This window comes from Acipenser ruthenus, chromosome 11, assembly GCF_902713425.1.
Source record: "Acipenser ruthenus chromosome 11, fAciRut3.2 maternal haplotype, whole genome shotgun sequence".
NCBI classification, from domain to species: domain Eukaryota; kingdom Metazoa; phylum Chordata; class Actinopteri; order Acipenseriformes; family Acipenseridae; genus Acipenser; species Acipenser ruthenus.
Window position 1 is genome coordinate 2,101,057 of NC_081199.1, and position 15,993 is coordinate 2,117,049.

The 15,993-nt window shown below is 47.4% G+C and overlaps 5 protein-coding genes across 12 annotated transcripts in view; 3 read left to right on the forward strand and 2 right to left on the reverse strand.

Annotated features, from left to right (window-relative positions):
- Positions 1-42: 42 nt before the first annotated feature.
- On the reverse strand, positions 43-2,810 carry LOC117426582 (zinc finger protein 226-like). 2 transcript variants are annotated; one of them, XM_059032800.1, is made up of 2 exons: positions 2,760-2,810; positions 43-1,922 (listed from the first exon to the last, which is right to left on the reverse strand). In XM_059032800.1, the coding sequence occupies exon 2, from the start codon at positions 1,911-1,913 to the stop codon at positions 804-806; it is 1,110 nt and encodes a 369-aa protein (XP_058888783.1). In that variant the 5' UTR covers positions 1,914-1,922; positions 2,760-2,810; the 3' UTR covers positions 43-803. The 2 variants fall into 2 exon arrangements, with proteins under 2 accessions (XP_058888783.1, XP_033900186.3); XM_034044295.3 differs by lacking the exon at positions 2,760-2,810 and adding an exon at positions 2,545-2,753.
- A 72-nt stretch (positions 2,811-2,882) lies between these two features.
- LOC117963073 (cyclin-dependent kinase 12-like) lies at positions 2,883-7,055 on the forward strand. 2 transcript variants are annotated; one of them, XM_034901579.2, is made up of 7 exons: positions 2,883-3,032; positions 3,564-3,799; positions 4,371-4,494; positions 4,717-4,922; positions 5,050-5,126; positions 5,481-5,606; positions 5,841-7,055. In XM_034901579.2, exons 2-7 carry the CDS (start codon positions 3,578-3,580, stop codon positions 6,049-6,051), a joined length of 966 nt encoding a protein of 321 aa, XP_034757470.2. In that variant the 5' UTR covers positions 2,883-3,032; positions 3,564-3,577; the 3' UTR covers positions 6,052-7,055. The 2 variants fall into 2 exon arrangements, with proteins under 2 accessions (XP_034757470.2, XP_034757471.2); XM_034901580.2 differs by having other exon boundaries at positions 2,897-3,032; positions 3,561-3,799.
- Positions 7,056-7,273: 218 nt separating this feature from the next.
- Positions 7,274-10,195, reverse strand: sirt4 (sirtuin 4). 3 transcript variants are annotated; one of them, XM_034045548.3, is made up of 4 exons: positions 10,078-10,195; positions 8,860-9,365; positions 8,111-8,405; positions 7,274-7,755 (listed from the first exon to the last, which is right to left on the reverse strand). In XM_034045548.3, exons 2-4 carry the CDS (start codon positions 9,363-9,365, stop codon positions 7,597-7,599), a joined length of 960 nt encoding a protein of 319 aa, XP_033901439.2. In that variant the 5' UTR covers positions 10,078-10,195; the 3' UTR covers positions 7,274-7,596. The 3 variants fall into 3 exon arrangements, with proteins under 3 accessions (XP_033901439.2, XP_033901438.2, XP_033901437.2); XM_034045547.3 differs by having other exon boundaries at positions 9,978-10,111; XM_034045546.3 differs by lacking the exon at positions 10,078-10,195 and adding an exon at positions 9,928-10,069.
- A 26-nt stretch (positions 10,196-10,221) lies between these two features.
- Positions 10,222-13,069, forward strand: LOC117427141 (cytoplasmic tRNA 2-thiolation protein 1). 2 transcript variants are annotated; one of them, XM_034045545.3, is made up of 3 exons: positions 10,222-10,505; positions 10,986-11,536; positions 12,005-13,069. In XM_034045545.3, the coding sequence occupies exons 2-3, from the start codon at positions 11,041-11,043 to the stop codon at positions 12,532-12,534; spliced, it is 1,026 nt and encodes a 341-aa protein (XP_033901436.2). In that variant the 5' UTR covers positions 10,222-10,505; positions 10,986-11,040; the 3' UTR covers positions 12,535-13,069. The 2 variants fall into 2 exon arrangements, with proteins under 2 accessions (XP_033901436.2, XP_033901435.2); XM_034045544.3 differs by having other exon boundaries at positions 11,006-11,536.
- Positions 13,070-15,027: 1,958 nt separating this feature from the next.
- Positions 15,028-15,993, forward strand: part of LOC117973322 (paxillin-like) — a 45,363-nt gene continuing 44,397 nt past the window's right edge. Inside the window, exon 1 of one of the 3 annotated variants that reach the window (XM_059032801.1) lies at positions 15,028-15,307. In XM_059032801.1, coding sequence (XP_058888784.1) covers positions 15,295-15,307 — 13 coding nt within the window. In that variant the 5' untranslated portion in view covers positions 15,028-15,294. The remainder of the gene's footprint in view (positions 15,308-15,993) is intronic. The other 2 variants (XM_034925275.2, XM_034925276.2) reach the window with 2 other exon arrangements.

A 15,993-nucleotide genomic window follows, 5' to 3' on the forward strand; every position in this document is an offset into this window, starting at 1 on the left:
TCCCTGACGTCTATATTGCTGTCTGCTTCTTTTGAGTTATTAAGACTGGGGCCTGGATTAAATCAAAATAACCCGCGGTGCCATAGCTACTATAAAGTAGAGCAGCGCCATTAACTTTGGTTTAATACAGACCCCAGTGATTGCTGGTGCAATGCTTCAACACGGGCTGGTCCCCTTTCAGAGCACTGAACACAGACACGGGCACACACATTAAATCTACAGCGTAGAAACAGGCAGTGAAGGCGGGTTAACAGTGGAAAAGCAAGATCAACACAGGGCACAGTAATGACTCTGCTAAACGTCTGCAGGTGTAGTTTTGTGGTCGCATAGCCGTGCACGCCATGACCCTTCCTCAATGTATACCAAGGGGGTTATTCTCAGATGTACAAATCTGCTTTATTTATTTTTTCTGCCACATGCATTTGTGTTCTGGTTTGCTTTGGTAGGTGATGTTGTTTAAGTAGTTATGCCCAAACAAAAGTGTTTTTTTTTTTTACGATCAAATAAACAAAATAGAATCTTCCATTTGTCCATACAGTATTCAAAAAAGGAGTCTAAAACCAGTAGTTAAAAGTATTACAAAAAATGTACTCCTTGGTTTTTGTTGGTAGACTTTGGTTAATGAAACTCTTAGTAAAAGTTGCTCAAAAATTGCTGCGCATGTGGAGTCGTCTTTTTTTTTTTTTTTGAGCTTCCTGCAAGTTTATCTTCTTACACACTGTTCAAATATACAATACGATAACACTGGCTCAAATAAAATCCCAGGCGATGCAGCAGCATTCCCTCACAGCAGGCGAGACGAGCTACTTTGCGCTCCTGGCTCCTTGCCCTTCCTTGTCCTGCTGCTGGTGCTTCTCGCAGTGCCTCAGGAAGGTCAGCATGGCGCAGAAGGTCCTGCTGCAGACCAGGCAGTGGTAAGGCCTCTTCCCGCCGGTGTGGTGCAGGCGGACCCGGAGCTGCAGGGAGCCGCTGTTGGCGAGGTCGTGGGTGCACACGCTACACCGCAGCTCCTGACGGAGGTGCCTGCTCTTGTGGTGCGAGAGGGTGGAGGAGTGCCTGAAAACCCTGTCGCAGAGCGTGCAGGCCAACGCCTTGCTCTCTGGAGTCGCCTCCTCCTCCTCCTCCTTCTCCTCTTGGCGGGCGTGGAAGCGGCGCCGGTGTATCGCGAGCCGGGCGGCCGATCGGAAGCGCTTCGGGCACTGGCTGCACCGGTTAAGGGGCTCCGGTGGAAGTGGTTGTGCTTGTTCTCCTCCTCCTCCTCCTACCTCCTCCTCACCCCCTGGGCGGCTGTGGAACCTCTGCAGGTGACCCTGAAGCCCCGCCTTGTGGACGAAGACCTTGTTGCACCGGTCACACTTGTGCTTTGTGCCGTGCACGAGCCGGTGGAGGTACAGGTGAGTCTTGGCCCTGAAACACTTCCCGCAGTCCGGGCACTTGTGGGTCAAGGCGGTCAGGTGCACCTCCTGGTGCCTCCGGAGGTGGTAGGGCTTGGAGAAGTCCTTGCCGCAGGTGAGGCACTTGTAATCCCTGCCTCTGGGGATCTTACTCTGCTGCGGCTGGAGGCTGGAGCCAGGGAGGAAGCTCTGCCCGCCCACGTGGGTCCTCTTGTGCACCCGCAGGCTGGAGAGCAGGGCGAAGGTCTTGGCGCACAGCGGGCACTTGTGTGGTCTGTGGATCCCGTGGGCGTGTCGCTGGTGTGTGGAGAGCTCGGCCGGGTCCGCGAAGCTCTGCTGGCAGCCCGAGCAGCTGTGCCTGCGCTCCCCTGCGTGGGCCCTCCGGCCGTGCCGCTCCAGCTTGGCCAGGGTATTGAAGGCACGCTCGCATTTGGAGCACTTGTAGGGCTTCCTCTGGCTGCTGGGGACCCCGCCGGCCCTGCTCTGCAAGCTGCTGTTGCGAGTGGCGACGGTCGACATGTTCACAGGCTGCAAACAATAAAAACAATGAACCCTTTCCGTGCTTATCTGATCGCGCGTATGTTAACATATGTCGTCAGAAACCACGGTGGAACCTCACGGGACTCCTAGATCCCGGTCTATTGGTGTATAAATATATTTCAAAATGTGTTTTTTTGCCCCGTTCTCGTGTTTACTGAATGCTGCTGGAGAATTTGAGGAAAAGGGGAAGTTAGGAGGAAACGAAACAGAAACAATTAAAAAACAGAAAACAAGTTCACACAAAAAACAAACAAAAAAGGACACAACACAACCCCCACTACCCTGCCTAGGGGCGTACTTTCACAAACACCCTTATCTGCACGACCTAAACAATATTCTACACCGCCGGGCGGGCACGGCAGCCCACGTACGAATGCGGAACGTCGTTTAATCGTTATGAGCCAGGGCTGAACACGTACTGCTTTGTTTTGTTATAACAATGCCCAACTGAAGAAGACTGGGAGTGAAAATTAATCATCCACTGTTTACCTAACTTTAAAAGTTCACTCTAAACAAACAATGCTTTTCCTCTAAAACAAAACAAGCACGCGTTTATATCGATGCAACGGGATTACACAGCACGTTTAACAGAAGTGAATGCATGACTTACCCGCGCCCAGTGTTTAAGCAGCCATGTGCCTTTTAAAAAAAAAAAAAAAACACTAAACTTGAACCCAAAACACACGAACTACAACTCCCAGAGTCCTCCGCGGCACTCTGCCGGTCTGATTCAGAAACTATTAACTTGTAAATAAAGACACAGAAATACAACACATTGAAGAATATTTAATAGTATTCTGATTTTTTTTCAAAACAATACCGTACCCTAGCAAACGACTTCCGAGTTCTCGTTTCGCAAACTTCTGATCTCGCCCGCCTCCCGTGTCACGTGATTAGCAAAGCGGCGTGATCACGTGTCGACGTGGCTGCTTTCTGATTGGAGCTCGAGTATTTCCGGTTTAAATTTGATTTTTCGAGGAGCGCCTGAATTCTCAAGTTGTTGAATTGATTCGTATTGTTTGTTTTAATTAAATTCCACCCTCACCGCACTGCTGTTGACGCTTTACATTTCAAAGAAAACTTTCCCTGTACAGTACCGTAAGTAGAGTTTACAGCTTCCGATCTTTTTTTTCTTGAATTGGTGTTTTTGTAACACTGTGCGCGAATACCAAACGGATGTTATATCGGTTGAGAAAATGTTATGTAAACAAAATACTGTCTGTATGGTACTGGCTGAAATAACATTTACTGAACACGGTTTAAAAGAATACTTTATTAACAGATGGTGAAAATATAGTTTCTCTCTGGATTTCATCAACTGATGTGTGTGTCTGTGTGTATCTCTCTCTCTCTCTCTCTCCTCTCTCTCTCTCTCTCTCTCTCTCTCCTCTCTCTCTCTCTCTCTCCTCTCTCTCTCTCTCTCTCTCTCTCTCTCTCTCTCTCTCTCTCTCTCTCTCTCTCTCTCTCTCTCTCTCTCTCTCTCTCTCTCTCTCTCTCTCTCTCTCTCTCTCTCTCTCTCTCTCTCTCTCTCTTTTATATATATATATATATATATATTTGCACAGATCAAATCATATTTTATACAAAAGCGTGTCTGTCATGATGTTTGTTGTTTTTCTCCCCAAGCAGTGAGGACAGCCTCGATGGAAACGATGGAAGAGTTTGACCGAGAGTGCCCCATGATCAAGACGTTTTGCCAGCTGCTTTCGCAGGACGAGTTTGAGGAGCAAGCCCTGTCCTACACCGAGCGGGCCCTGCTGGACCTGTTTCGCACCATGGACCAGAACCCCGAGCTGTACGAGCGGGTGATCCGGAAGAGGAAACAGGGCGAGCTCGAGAAGGCCAGCGTCGGCTCGTGTTTAAAGGTATTGGATCTCGTGCTGTTAGGATTCTCTTCTATCAGAGCTTTAAACAGCAGGGATGCAAATAAGACTCCCATTGCACAGCAGTTTGATCCATTCCTGGTTTTACCATGAGTTTATAACCAGAGCTTGTTACCTATAGACTGGGGCTAATCAAGCTTGTAGTAAAACCTGGACTGGGTGGAAGTGCTATGCAATAGAAGTCTTATTTTCGTCCCTGATGTAGTCTCCTGTTCAAAGAGTTTGTAGAGCTATCCTTAACAAAAAACAAGTCTGTTTTGAGTACTTAATTAAAGTTGAGATTTCATGAAACTTTATGTAATCAAAACATACTTCCAGTCCTTAAATAAGCTTTGTGCATAGATCTTGTAAAGGAATATCTTGGCACTTTATCCAGACACATGAAAATAATGTTGCTCACAGTGGTTAGGTTGTGTGCGTGTGTGTGTGTGAGTGCGTGCGTGCGGGTCTGTGTGTGCGGGTGTGTGTCTGTGTGGTTGTGTGTCAGTGTGTGTGTGTGTGTGTTTTTTGTTTCCCTAAAAGATTTCATTTCTTCCTTGAACTCGCTGTGCAGGCAAAGTTCTTCACCGCAGTGGAGGGCCAGATGAACCGCTGCAACGCTGTGGGGGCTGCTGAGCTGAGACAAAGGGTGGGGCATCTCAAGGAGGAGATGAAGAAGGTGCAGGCCTACGCTCAAGGTACCGCGGCAAGGTTAGAAACCCGCGTTAGTCTGGGGGCTCAGTCTGAACCTGAGTAACGGAAGAAATGAATCTCTTGAAAGTAGAACCCTGCTCTACTGCTGCCATGGCCACATCTATACAAGTCTGTCGTGTAGATGTGGCCCCAACTTTATATTCACTTCAGATCCTGTTTTAGTAGGAATAAAACATGATCCCTGTCTGGATCTTCTTGTCTTGTAGAAGCGAAATGTGCAGCGAAGAGAACCTCAAAGCGTTTGGCTGAAAGGAGACAGAAAACCCCAGATGAATGTGATGGAGACGAGCAAGCCCCGCCCCTCTGCGTGGGGCCTCCCCCCTCAGCCCCGCCCCCTCCTCCACCTCTACCCCCCAGCACTGCGCTGCCCGAAGCACAGACTCCGCTGAGGGACAGGACCAATCACAGGAAGGTGAGGCTAAGAAACGTGTAGGAACGATGGCGCGATTGTGTGTGCCGGGAACGATCAAAAGAGGGAACGGAAGGCGGTGGCGGAGAAGAGTTTTCTTTCTGAGCAGTTTTCCTGTTCTTGCTTTCAGAGCCAGTTTCAGATGGTGGCAACCCCTGATCTGTTGAACAGTTATGGACTCTCGAGACTGAACCGACGTTGCAGGAGGTAAGTGGATTAAAAGCTGTTGTGTTTGCAAAGATATTCCTCTGTTAAGTCTGCTTCAGTGTATTGTAATCTATATAAACTTACTCAGATAAAAGTGTGTTTTGGAGATGCTGACATTTTAGTTTTACAGTTGCAGTGACTACTTTTAAAATGATTATTAATATTAAACAAATGGCACTGGTTTTTCAGAAATTAAAAATTTCAGCTATCTCTTCAATTAGATCAAACAGAGCTGATTATGTTGAACGTTCCACACAGGGTTCCTTTTACAATCCACTACGCCCGTTGTTAATAATGAATTCTAATATAGCTCTTTTAAAAACTGGCCTGTGTGTCTGTCCTGTTCTGAAACAGCTCAGTGGACCTGACGGCTCTCTCAGAATCTGAACCCGAGAGTTCTTCCAATCCGCACCACAACATCCAGTACGAGCTGCTGGCCAGCATCCCCCTGAAGAGACTCCGTGCCACCGGGATTGTGAGGTACAGTTTACCAGTTACAGCGCTCCCCTCTCGAACGCTATAGGCGGCAGTCATAGAGATAATGAAAGCGCTTGTGGAATGTTATTATAGGGCATGTGGGAGCCAGGACCAGTGAAGTCTTCTAACTGGTTCTGCAGTATAATAAAAAAGACGCACAGTATATCCTCAAGATCACATTTCAGTGCTGCAAGACTTCTGCGCCTTTCTTAAAGCGATAGTGTTTTACTTTTCCAGATCCCCAGGAGGCACTCCATTGAATACCCCCAGAAAGAGCCAGCCAAAGAGCGGAGAGGAGAGTTCCCCAGCCTCCGTGTTCAACACCGCGCTGATCACCAAGTTCCGCAACGCTCTGAGTCCGCCGGGAACGTCTTCACTCGACTCTCCGGAGCGCAGCGACAGCGACGCAGACAGCTCGGGGTTCGCCACGCCCCACGGGACTCCGTGACGAGCCCCCGGGGAGTTTCTGTCTGCATCTTAAACCTTGTTTTAACAGATGCTTTATTACTTCAGTCAATCCATATTCTTTCTGATCCTGTGCTAAAGTCCAGCAGGCAGACGTTTTGCCTGTTAAACTTCGCACTATTACTCAGTGCACTGTTGTCTTTTTCACTATTCTTTAAAGAGTTTGATCACAACTCTCTTGTAACTTTTTACAGTTCCCAAAAGATTTTGGAGTGTTTTATGCAATGATGAATGAATTTTTACCAAAGCACCTGTTTTATCACCAGATACTGTACCAAAAAGCATGCTTTTTAAACCAAGTATTCTAAGGGAGTTGTTTGAAAGGTGTGACTGTATATCATTAAGCATGTGTGAAGAATCTGCTGCTGTGCCATTGATGTGTCCTTTATGATTGTGTGCTTTCAGCTGTTAACCGAAGGCTCAGAATCTAGAGCCAGGCTGCCTCATTTCACAGTAGACTGAGCCGCAGGAGAGATGATTAAAATGAAGATCTGATCAATAAACACAAGCGGTTCAACACTGTGTAATGATACAGAAAGACAATCATTCAACATTAGGTAAATGAAATCGTCTCAGTACCTTGCACAATGCTCAGCATTTCAATCATTCAACTTATTCAGCCATGTTGACAGTAAATTGTAAAAGTCCTACATTCTCCTGTCTGAGGGATCTTCACAAATGCATGTTTTCAATATTTCACTAAAGTGAGAAAGTGAAATAACGAGGAAGCACTGAACTGAATCTAAAATCATAACAATATTACAGTTCCCAAGAATGCGGAGTGGAGTTCTGTTTCCTCACAGCCTTCAGTGCAGACAGTCGAGATCTGAGCCTGCAGGCTTCTCTGCAGCTACAGTACGATACATATCGTACAATACTGTATGCATTACAATTCAATTCACTATGACTATATATTCTCATTCTTTGTCTATACCAAATGTATTAATGAAAAGTTTCTTTGTATTAAAATGCAACTTGTTTTTACAATCTGCATGTACTGATCTTTCTTTATGAAGCAAGGAAAGGTTAGCAATTTCAGAACAGCATACGATCGCCCATTTCAGGTTTGTCTGCACCAGCTTCAGCTGAATGAATGAGTCCAGTCTTTGACAATGAAAAACAGTTTCTTTTTTTTTCTCTCTTGAATTTTAATAGGATATCTAAAAGTCCATTCTGCACGGTACAATCATAACAAATAAAAAATCCTAATGCAGATCTCGTCCCGGTTGTGTTTTATTACATGACTGTGGATCTCACAGCCCTACCACTTTCTTCTATGTGGGTTTGGTATATTCCCCAATACCTCTACTCACAACAGAATCTGCATACAGCGCAATAAACCTGATGCTGTCATACAGGCTGTGTCCACAGCAGCACAGCTATTCAGCAACGAACAGCATGTGACTGCCCTATGAAGTATTTTAAGTCTTATTCAGTTAGTGTTCAATCAACATGGCTACGGCAGCCTCAACAGCCAAGTCAATCCTAAAATACAGAGGCCATTCAAAAGCACCCTTCTTTAATAGTATCATTGTGAAAGAGGCAGGATGCAGGGCAGCACCTCCCCACAGCGAGCGCTGAGTCTGACCCAGGCCATGTGCTCCGCTCTGGTTAGCCCGATGTTCACGATCGCTATCGGGAGCTTCTTCTCATGAGCTGCAAGAAGGAACCTGTAGCCGGAGTAAACCTGAAACACAAACGAGAGAGAGAGAGAGAGAAACATCTCGCTGGCAGTGCCGCTCATCCCTTTTTAGCTTTATGTGGCGGACAGAATGTTTCAACAATACATTTTACGTTACAATAAACGATCAAGGCTAATCAAACTTGAGAGTGACCGTATGACTCCATGTTCTGTGGGTCAGTTCAGGCTTTTTTAAGTCCCCCCACATGCATTCTGGTACGTGTAGTTCTGCTTCTCTGAAGAAACCAGTGAAAGGTACCTGAGACAGGTCAAACGTACCAGATTGGGAGCCTGAACTGTCCCGGTGAACATGGCGTCCGACGGTCACCCTGGCGATGACGGATTGTTGCTCCGGCCTTACCTGGAGGGATGAGCCGGCCACCAGCAGCGCGTCGGCCTCCGCCAGGCGCTCGTGGACGTGTCTCACTTTGTCCCTGTCCACGGTGTCCCCGAAGAACGTGACGTCGGGCTTGAGGACCGCCCCGCAGCCCTCGCACCCGGGGACCCGGAAGTGCTGCACCTGCTCGTCCGTCAGGAACACGTCCCCGTCAGGAGCCACGCCCCCAGCCTCCTGGCTCCAGCCGGGGTTCAGAGAGGTGAAGCGGTGCTGGAGCTCAGACCTGGCAGTCAGAGCCCCGCAGCCCAGGCACACCACCCTGCCAGGGGGAGAAACGGACAGCTTTACCTGGGGAGGGGTTCACTGCATGCCCTGGGAGTACAACCCAATCACTTAAAGAACTAAAAGCAGCTTACAAATCTGTTGGCTGGAAAGGAGCTCTTGAACTCCCAGCAACCTTTGAAAGCAACTGCTGTGTCTCCTGTTATGCCCCATGATAACATGACTTCCTTCCAGACCCAGTCAAACTCAGATGAGGGATTTCCCCGTTACGATAACAGAATTTGAAACATTGCTCTCGGCACCTAGATTTACTAAATCAATACCTACAGCACTGACACCTTGCACCCTGAAATGTGGAGAGACGCACGTTTCAGCTCCTAATCCACCCTGGATTTTGTCATCATGACCCGTCTCATAGGCGGAGATGCAGCTTGCCCCTGGTGAAATGCTAAACAAGATGTACTGTGTGGAGCTGCTAAACATTTAGACACCTGTGTGCACAGCCGTGGAGCTCCGTCACTCGCTGGTGCCCTGCTTTGGAGTGCAGAGCGTCTACGTTCTGCGTTACCAGCCAGTGCAGCTTGCCCAGCCTCTCCCAGTTGCTCAGGGCCACATGCGCACGGTTAGGGTGATGAGACGAGAACTGTGGCCAGCCGACGAAATTCCGCGCCCAGTACCGCTGGCGCGCCTTTGCGCTCTTCAAGAAGTCTGTGTGCTGGATCGGTCGCCGCTCAGTCCTGGCGTAAAGACCGACTCCCTCCGAGCGGTAATCTGGGATTCCGGATTCCGTCGAGACTCCGGCTCCGGTGATTACAAACAGCCTTTTAGATCTCGACACAAAGTCCTGCAGGTCTTCGAGCTCTGTGGTGTCCAGGGGAGCGCTGGCTGGAACGAAAGCCAGGGTGGAAACCGCTTCCGCTGCGGAACTGGAGTTCCTGCTGTTGACAGTAAGCAGGCGACACTCGCCGGCAGCTCTTAATTTAAAAAGAAACCTCATCTGCAAATAAATAGAAAAACATGTAACACCTTTGGAGCGTATAAACAAAGTGGTGTGTCAACAAGGTCTTTTTAAATAAAGCAAGGTGGAATTAGAAGCAGGGTTACCATATGACTCCGTGTACACTAGGGCAGCAAGGGGCAGTTCGGGCTTTTCAACTCACGCTGCAATGCATTCTGGGACGTTTACCTGTCTCAGGTACCTTACACAGCAAGACTACACTTACCAGAATGCATTGGGGTGCGAGTTGAAAAGCCTGAACTGTCCCACCTGGACATGGAGTCATATGGTATCCCTAACTAGAAGGAAACTCATCAAATGTGCTTTCTAATTTCCACTCACCCGACTAGAAAACTCTTTTTATTTTTAACAGCTAACCATTACGTACTTCGAGGTCTAGCACTATTTCTCACAACACTTAAAACACACACAGCGCGAATGTCTGATCAAAGTGCCTGCGTTTAAATATCGTACTGCAGTTATGGGATTCTTCAATCACAACACCGGGTTATTATTGTGCAATGACAATATTGCGCTGCATGCACTCCAGTAATCCACCGACCTTGTTTATTAATGCGCTGACAGTCAGTCTGCAAAAAAAAAACACGCCACCTTTTCAATCAAACCAGAACTTTTCCAGCGTTCTGTCCTTCACAGTCTGTGACCGGAGCCGGGGAAAATTACAGCAGTAAACAGAAGAAAAAACACCCACCGTTTATATTTTGGGAATGGTAGTTTAAACTGTGGGGCTCCTACCGCTCTTGCTAAGCAGTGGTTGCGTTTAAAAAAACTACAATTCCCACAAAGTCCCAGTGTTCTAAAATACGCGTTTCATAACACGCGCACAGCGGGTTATAGTTTAGCAGCTGCACCTTCTGCAAAACGCCGTGATATCAATTTTTTAAAAATCTCTAACGACGTGCTGTCTGGGGTCGGTATAAAATAGCACACTAACTGGGGTGTTTCTTTCAACACCGGAAGAGGAAATCCACGAACACCCATACAAACCAAAATGGCTGCGCCTGTTTGTTGAAATGTGTTATTTTTGGTCCCCAAACCAAAACACATGCTGCAGTAAGATCATCGCACATTACCACCACGAAGCTGTATTACACGACAACGGATACAACTCGAACAAAGGTCATTTTCACACAGGGTTTTTTTTAAGGGTTTGTTTTTGCTAAACTCATTAGAATGTTTTAATTTACAATTACTTCGGCGCGGTGGTTTATGATGGTACATACGGTTTTTAAAGTGTTAGGACAATGTAACGACAATGACCCCTTAATATTTTATAACAGACATATTCCGTGGTATTTTTTGGAGAGAGTGAAAGTGCCGAAAGCTCTCCGGTACTGTTCAAACTGCAATGCTTGGTATACAACTCACCGAGCCGTGCACCCCGTCACGGGTTTCACAACTCTCAGTGAAATACATTATTTATATGATCAGGGAGCCGATAGTCTGATGTTAGATAAAGTGTACCTCCCTTAAACTGTAGCTGCATGAACAACTCCTGTAACGAACCCTAAAGATTCATTTAGGTGTGACTTAATCATGCTGTGCACAGCACATTCACCAGGAGCCTGGTTATTCAATATCGTGATTTATTGCGTGCAGTGTTCTTTGACTTTTCTTAGGGGGCGCTCTTGGCAGAACTGTATGAACCTCAACCATGCCAGTTGTTTGCAGCAGCTGTGAGAAGAAAAACGCCGTCCTGAAGCGGCCCAAGACCGGCTTCTCTCTGTGCAAGGACTGCTTCTTCTGGGCTTTCGAGGAAGAGGTGCACCAAACGATCTCGTCAGCCAGGCTGTTTACCGCGGGCGAGACCGTCGGGATCGGGGCGTCGGGCGGCAAGGACTCCACGGTGCTGGCTCACGTCATGAAGGTCCTCAACGAGCGCTACAGCTATGGCTTGGACTTGATGCTGCTCTCCGTGGACGAAGGCATCACCGGCTACCGGGACGACTCGCTGGAGACGGTGAAGCGCAACCAGCAGCAGTATGACCTGCCGCTCAAGATCGTCTCGTACCAGGAGCTGTACGGCTGGACCATGGACGCCATCGTCAAGCAGGTGGGCTTGAAGAACAACTGTACCTTCTGTGGGGTCTTCAGGAGGCAGGCGTTGGACAGGGCAGCCATGATGCTCAAAGTGGACAAGATTTGCACAGGTAAAATCAGATCCGCCAAGACTGGAGGTTTAAACTCCCGGTCCTGGAGGGCTGTTCCACTCCAGGTTTAACAGGTTAAATGAGATCATGAACTACTTCAGAGTCTGGATGCAGGTTTAATTGGTTTAGATCAGGGTTGGAACAAAGACCAGGAGTGGAAGAGCCAGCTTTGGCCACCCCTGGCTTTACTCGTTTTTATGCTGCTGTTTAAAGACACCGCATGATGGAAATATGACTGCCATTGCATAGCAGTTTCATCCATTCCAGCTGTTGCTATGAGTTTAATAAGACACACCCGAGCTTGTAGCCTGTGCACTGTAGCTAATCAAGCTTGCAGTAAAATTTGTGAAACTGCTATTCAGTGGGAGTCTTATTTCCATCCTTGTAGACACGTTGGTGCCCTCTAATGCAGCTTCCCGATTGGTGGATGATCTGAAGTCCTTGATTTTATACCGTGTGCCCCCGCAGGTCACAACGCTGACGACGTAGCCGAGACGGTGCTGATGAACTTCCTGCGGGGCGACATTGCGAGGCTGCGCCGTTGCACTGCCATCACCACGGGGAGCGAGGGGGCCATCCCCCGCTGCAAGCCTCTCAAGTACGCCTACGAGAAGGAGATCGTCCTGTACGCCTACTTCAAGAAGCTCGACTACTTCTCCACCGAGTGCGTCTACTCGCCCAACGCCTACCGCGGCCACGCCCGCGCGTTCCTGAAGGACCTGGAGTCCATCCGGCCGAGCTCCATCGTGGACATCATCCACTCGGGGGAGAACCTGTCCGTGAAGGAGGACGTGAAGATGCCGGTCCAGGGCATCTGCGTGCGCTGCGGCTACATCTCCAGCCAGAAGCTGTGCAAGGCCTGCGTGCTGCTGGAGGGGCTGAACCGGGGGCTGCCCAAGCTGGGCATCGGGAAGCACCACAAGCTCCACCACAAGCTCCTGTCCCAGGAGCCCCTGACAGAGAAGGAGGAGAAGAAACTCAAGGCGGTCGATTTCTGAGCGGGGCAGTGTTTGTACATCTTGAACTCGGGACTTGATTTGATCCGTCTGCAGCTGTACCAAGTAACCCCCCTGGATTACATCACCTACTTATTTTAGGGGTAATCTCTGGATAACCATGGATAAGTGGTGGATGCAATCTGGGTTGATTTACCCTGGTGCTGTAAAATGCTCTAAAAATTCAACTATATGTTGATCAAATCAACACCTACTATAAATAATGTAGTTAAAATGTATTTGGCAATCCGAAAGACAGCTAGTCAAAGACTTTTTTATCATCTTTTAGTATTGCTAAATGTCCTACCATGGCTTTGTAGTTCTGGAGCTTGACCTGTGTAATGCTCTATTTAAAATGTTAAAAGTGGTGCAGTGTTGCAGACAGACCAATACCACAGAATGGCCGTGCTGTAATATGCTTTATTGTACACTGTCTGGTATATGACTAGTTTATGGATACAGAATCTCACATTCTATTGGGGAGAAACATCATGAGTAAAAAAAGGAAATAAAACAAACCACATTGGATTAGCAAGAACCCTGCTTCTTATTGTTTTTAAAACTTTATATCATTGAAATAAACGATTTCTACAAAAACCAAATCCTAGCTGGCAGGATTATTTTTAGCATGGACTGTTTATTTTACAGCAGTCGTCTAAAAAGATCTTGTGCCTCAAAACTGACTTTTAAAATACCCACCAGTTTAAGACACCTGTGTGTTAAAGCTTGCTCTTGTAAACCTGAGAAAGTGTTGCCCACTTTGCCCTGTACTGTGTTTGACACACACACAGCGTGTCCTGCAGGAAGTGTGCCCCCTCGTGTGGCACGCTGCTGTGTGCCGCCCTCGTGTGGCACGCTGCTGTGTGCCGCCCTCGTGTGGCACGCTGCTGTGTGCCGCCCTCGTGTGGCAAGCTGCTGTGTGCCGCCCTCGTGTGGCACGCTGCTGTGTGCCGCCCTCGTGTGGCACGCTGCTGTGTGCCGCCCTCGTGTGGCACGCTGCTGTGTGCCGCCCTCGTGTGGCACGCTGCTGTGTGCCGCCCTCGTGTGGCACGCTGCTGTGTGCCCTGCAGGGCGGGTTGTGGTGGCGGTGTGGGCTCTGCTCATGTCTGTGTCCTGCTGGGCTGTCAGGATACACAGTGAGGGCTCAGGAAATGTTTACTGCTCACTCAACACATGCTATCCACAGTGTTCTTGTGTAATCCGCGTCATGATTTCTGTTCTCCTCTCCCAGGGTAGATGTTTGCATTTAAAGTGCACATTAATCACCTAAAAGATTTCATTACAGTGCTGGCAGTTTTAAAAATAGCTCAGCATGGTGCTGTGGCAGTCAGAAAGACACAAGAAGACTATTATAAGCAACATAAAGGTTGTGAACAGTGCCCCAGTGTAAAATCAATGTGTCCCTGGACGCCGACTTTAACAAATAATTTATATATTAAGTGGGTTTAACTGCTTGCCACCGCGTTTAAAATGCTCACGTCTCTGCTCCTATTAATGCTGGCTGAATGAAACGGGCTGTAAAGTAATGGCATATTGGAGAATGAGGAGCGCTGTGCAGCGGTACTCAGTGAGTCAGCTGCTTTGGGAATTAGACACAGCAGACTCATGACGTCAGGGGTTTTGGAACCTTTTTTTTTAATTAAACGCGTCGACCCATTGCTTGTTTTTATAGAATGTTTGAAAAGGTTCTCTTCAGGATAAAAAAGAAGACATCAAAAACCACAAGAATAAACTTTACAGAAACAGTTAATTAACAGAAAGCAGAGTGTTTAATCACTGCAATCACTGTGCCCAGCGGGTGCAGCAAACCGCATTCGGAAGGTGGAGAGGATAGATTGAGTTGCTGAGACAGCAGCGGCGGCCGGTGACCTTCAGTGTCAAACAAGCATTACTTAGGCTAAAGTGGGCAGGAAGAACATTGGGCCATACATAGATATGTGAAAACACACCGATGAGCTACTATATATATATGAGAATGAGATTCGCTCTCGAGTTAATAAACACCCTACTCTACTGGGCACTCGATGGAAAGCGTTCATTAACGTAAACAGATCACCCGCGTTTAAATCCATTTGCCACCTGTAAAGACTGCGCTATTTCAAACAGCAGAACGTGGTCAGTGCTGTTTGTTTTGCCCAGTTCTAGTTACACATTTACGAGAATGTAACTTACCTTCAAATACTTGGAAAATAGTTTTATCAGTGTGGGGGTAGGGCGTAAACCAAGACCTTGAACTGCATGCGTGTGTCCAAATACAACGCGGCCATGAAACACAACCAGTGCTGTTCCTGATGCTACAGCACTGACAGAACTAACCTGTAGCAGTCACATGCACTAAGCAACAGCAAGAGTTGTGTGCGGCATGTATTATCTGTTTTTTTTACAATACAGTAAGTGTGAAACTTTTACTCCTTGCCCATTTCTGTGTGCTGTATAGTTGTTGTTTCAGTAGAGGTCGCGCTTTTCATAATTTTACTGCAGCTCGCATTCAGCGGCCTCACACAACTGCACAGTTTGAGACAGAAATACTGCGGGGAGCGAGCAGCGCGTCGCCGATCAGAGGGGCACGGAACCGCGCAGCGCGTCGCCGATCAGAGGGGCACGGAACCGCGCAGCGCGCTCCCGGAGACTCAGGGAAACTTCGGCTCGCCAGATAGACGCGAACAGATACGCAGGGATTGGAAAAAAATTAAAGCAAAGGTTCGTGCAGACAAAACAGAACAGCGGTCTGGGATTCACTCGCGGAACCATTCCGGTGCAAGCATGGAAGATCTCGGTAAGCCTTTGAATAATTAATTAATAGGAATATATATATATATATATATATATATATATATATATATATATATATATATATATTAATTATTGCTGTGCAAGGGAAGCGGCGCATGTTGCTGGCATGGCATTAGTTGTGAGGGCAGGCCGCTGTGCCAGCACCGTGGTTGAGTAAGGGGCAGCCCAGTGTTTTGCAGAGTTGTGTGGAAGCGTAACGAAACGCACAGAACGGTTCAGAAGTCCAGTCTTGTGTTGCTCTTAACTTGCAAACACGAGCGATTCTCGGATGCGTTCTTGCTCTGCAAGGATTCGGAATGGAGGAAGACGTGAAAACTTCCTCTCCTGAGTGTCTCTCACGCCAGGCTGGACTCTGTCAGGATCGACCCGTTTAAGAATAAATCTGTCATTTTAAACGTGCTTGCGCGTTTTAAGTTGGTTGAGAGCTATAGTTTGGGAGATTTTAATCGTGTTTTCCTTGTGTGGATGTAACAAGTCCTTTATAATAAATGCTTGAGGATTAGCCTGAAAGTTTCAACAATTAACAGAACAAGACAAGTCTGCTTGATAACTTGTGCACAGCGTGTATCTGCCGAGACGAATTATTATTATTATTATTATTATTATTAATAATAATAATAATAATAATAATAATAATAATAATAATAATAATAATAATTGTTGTTGTTT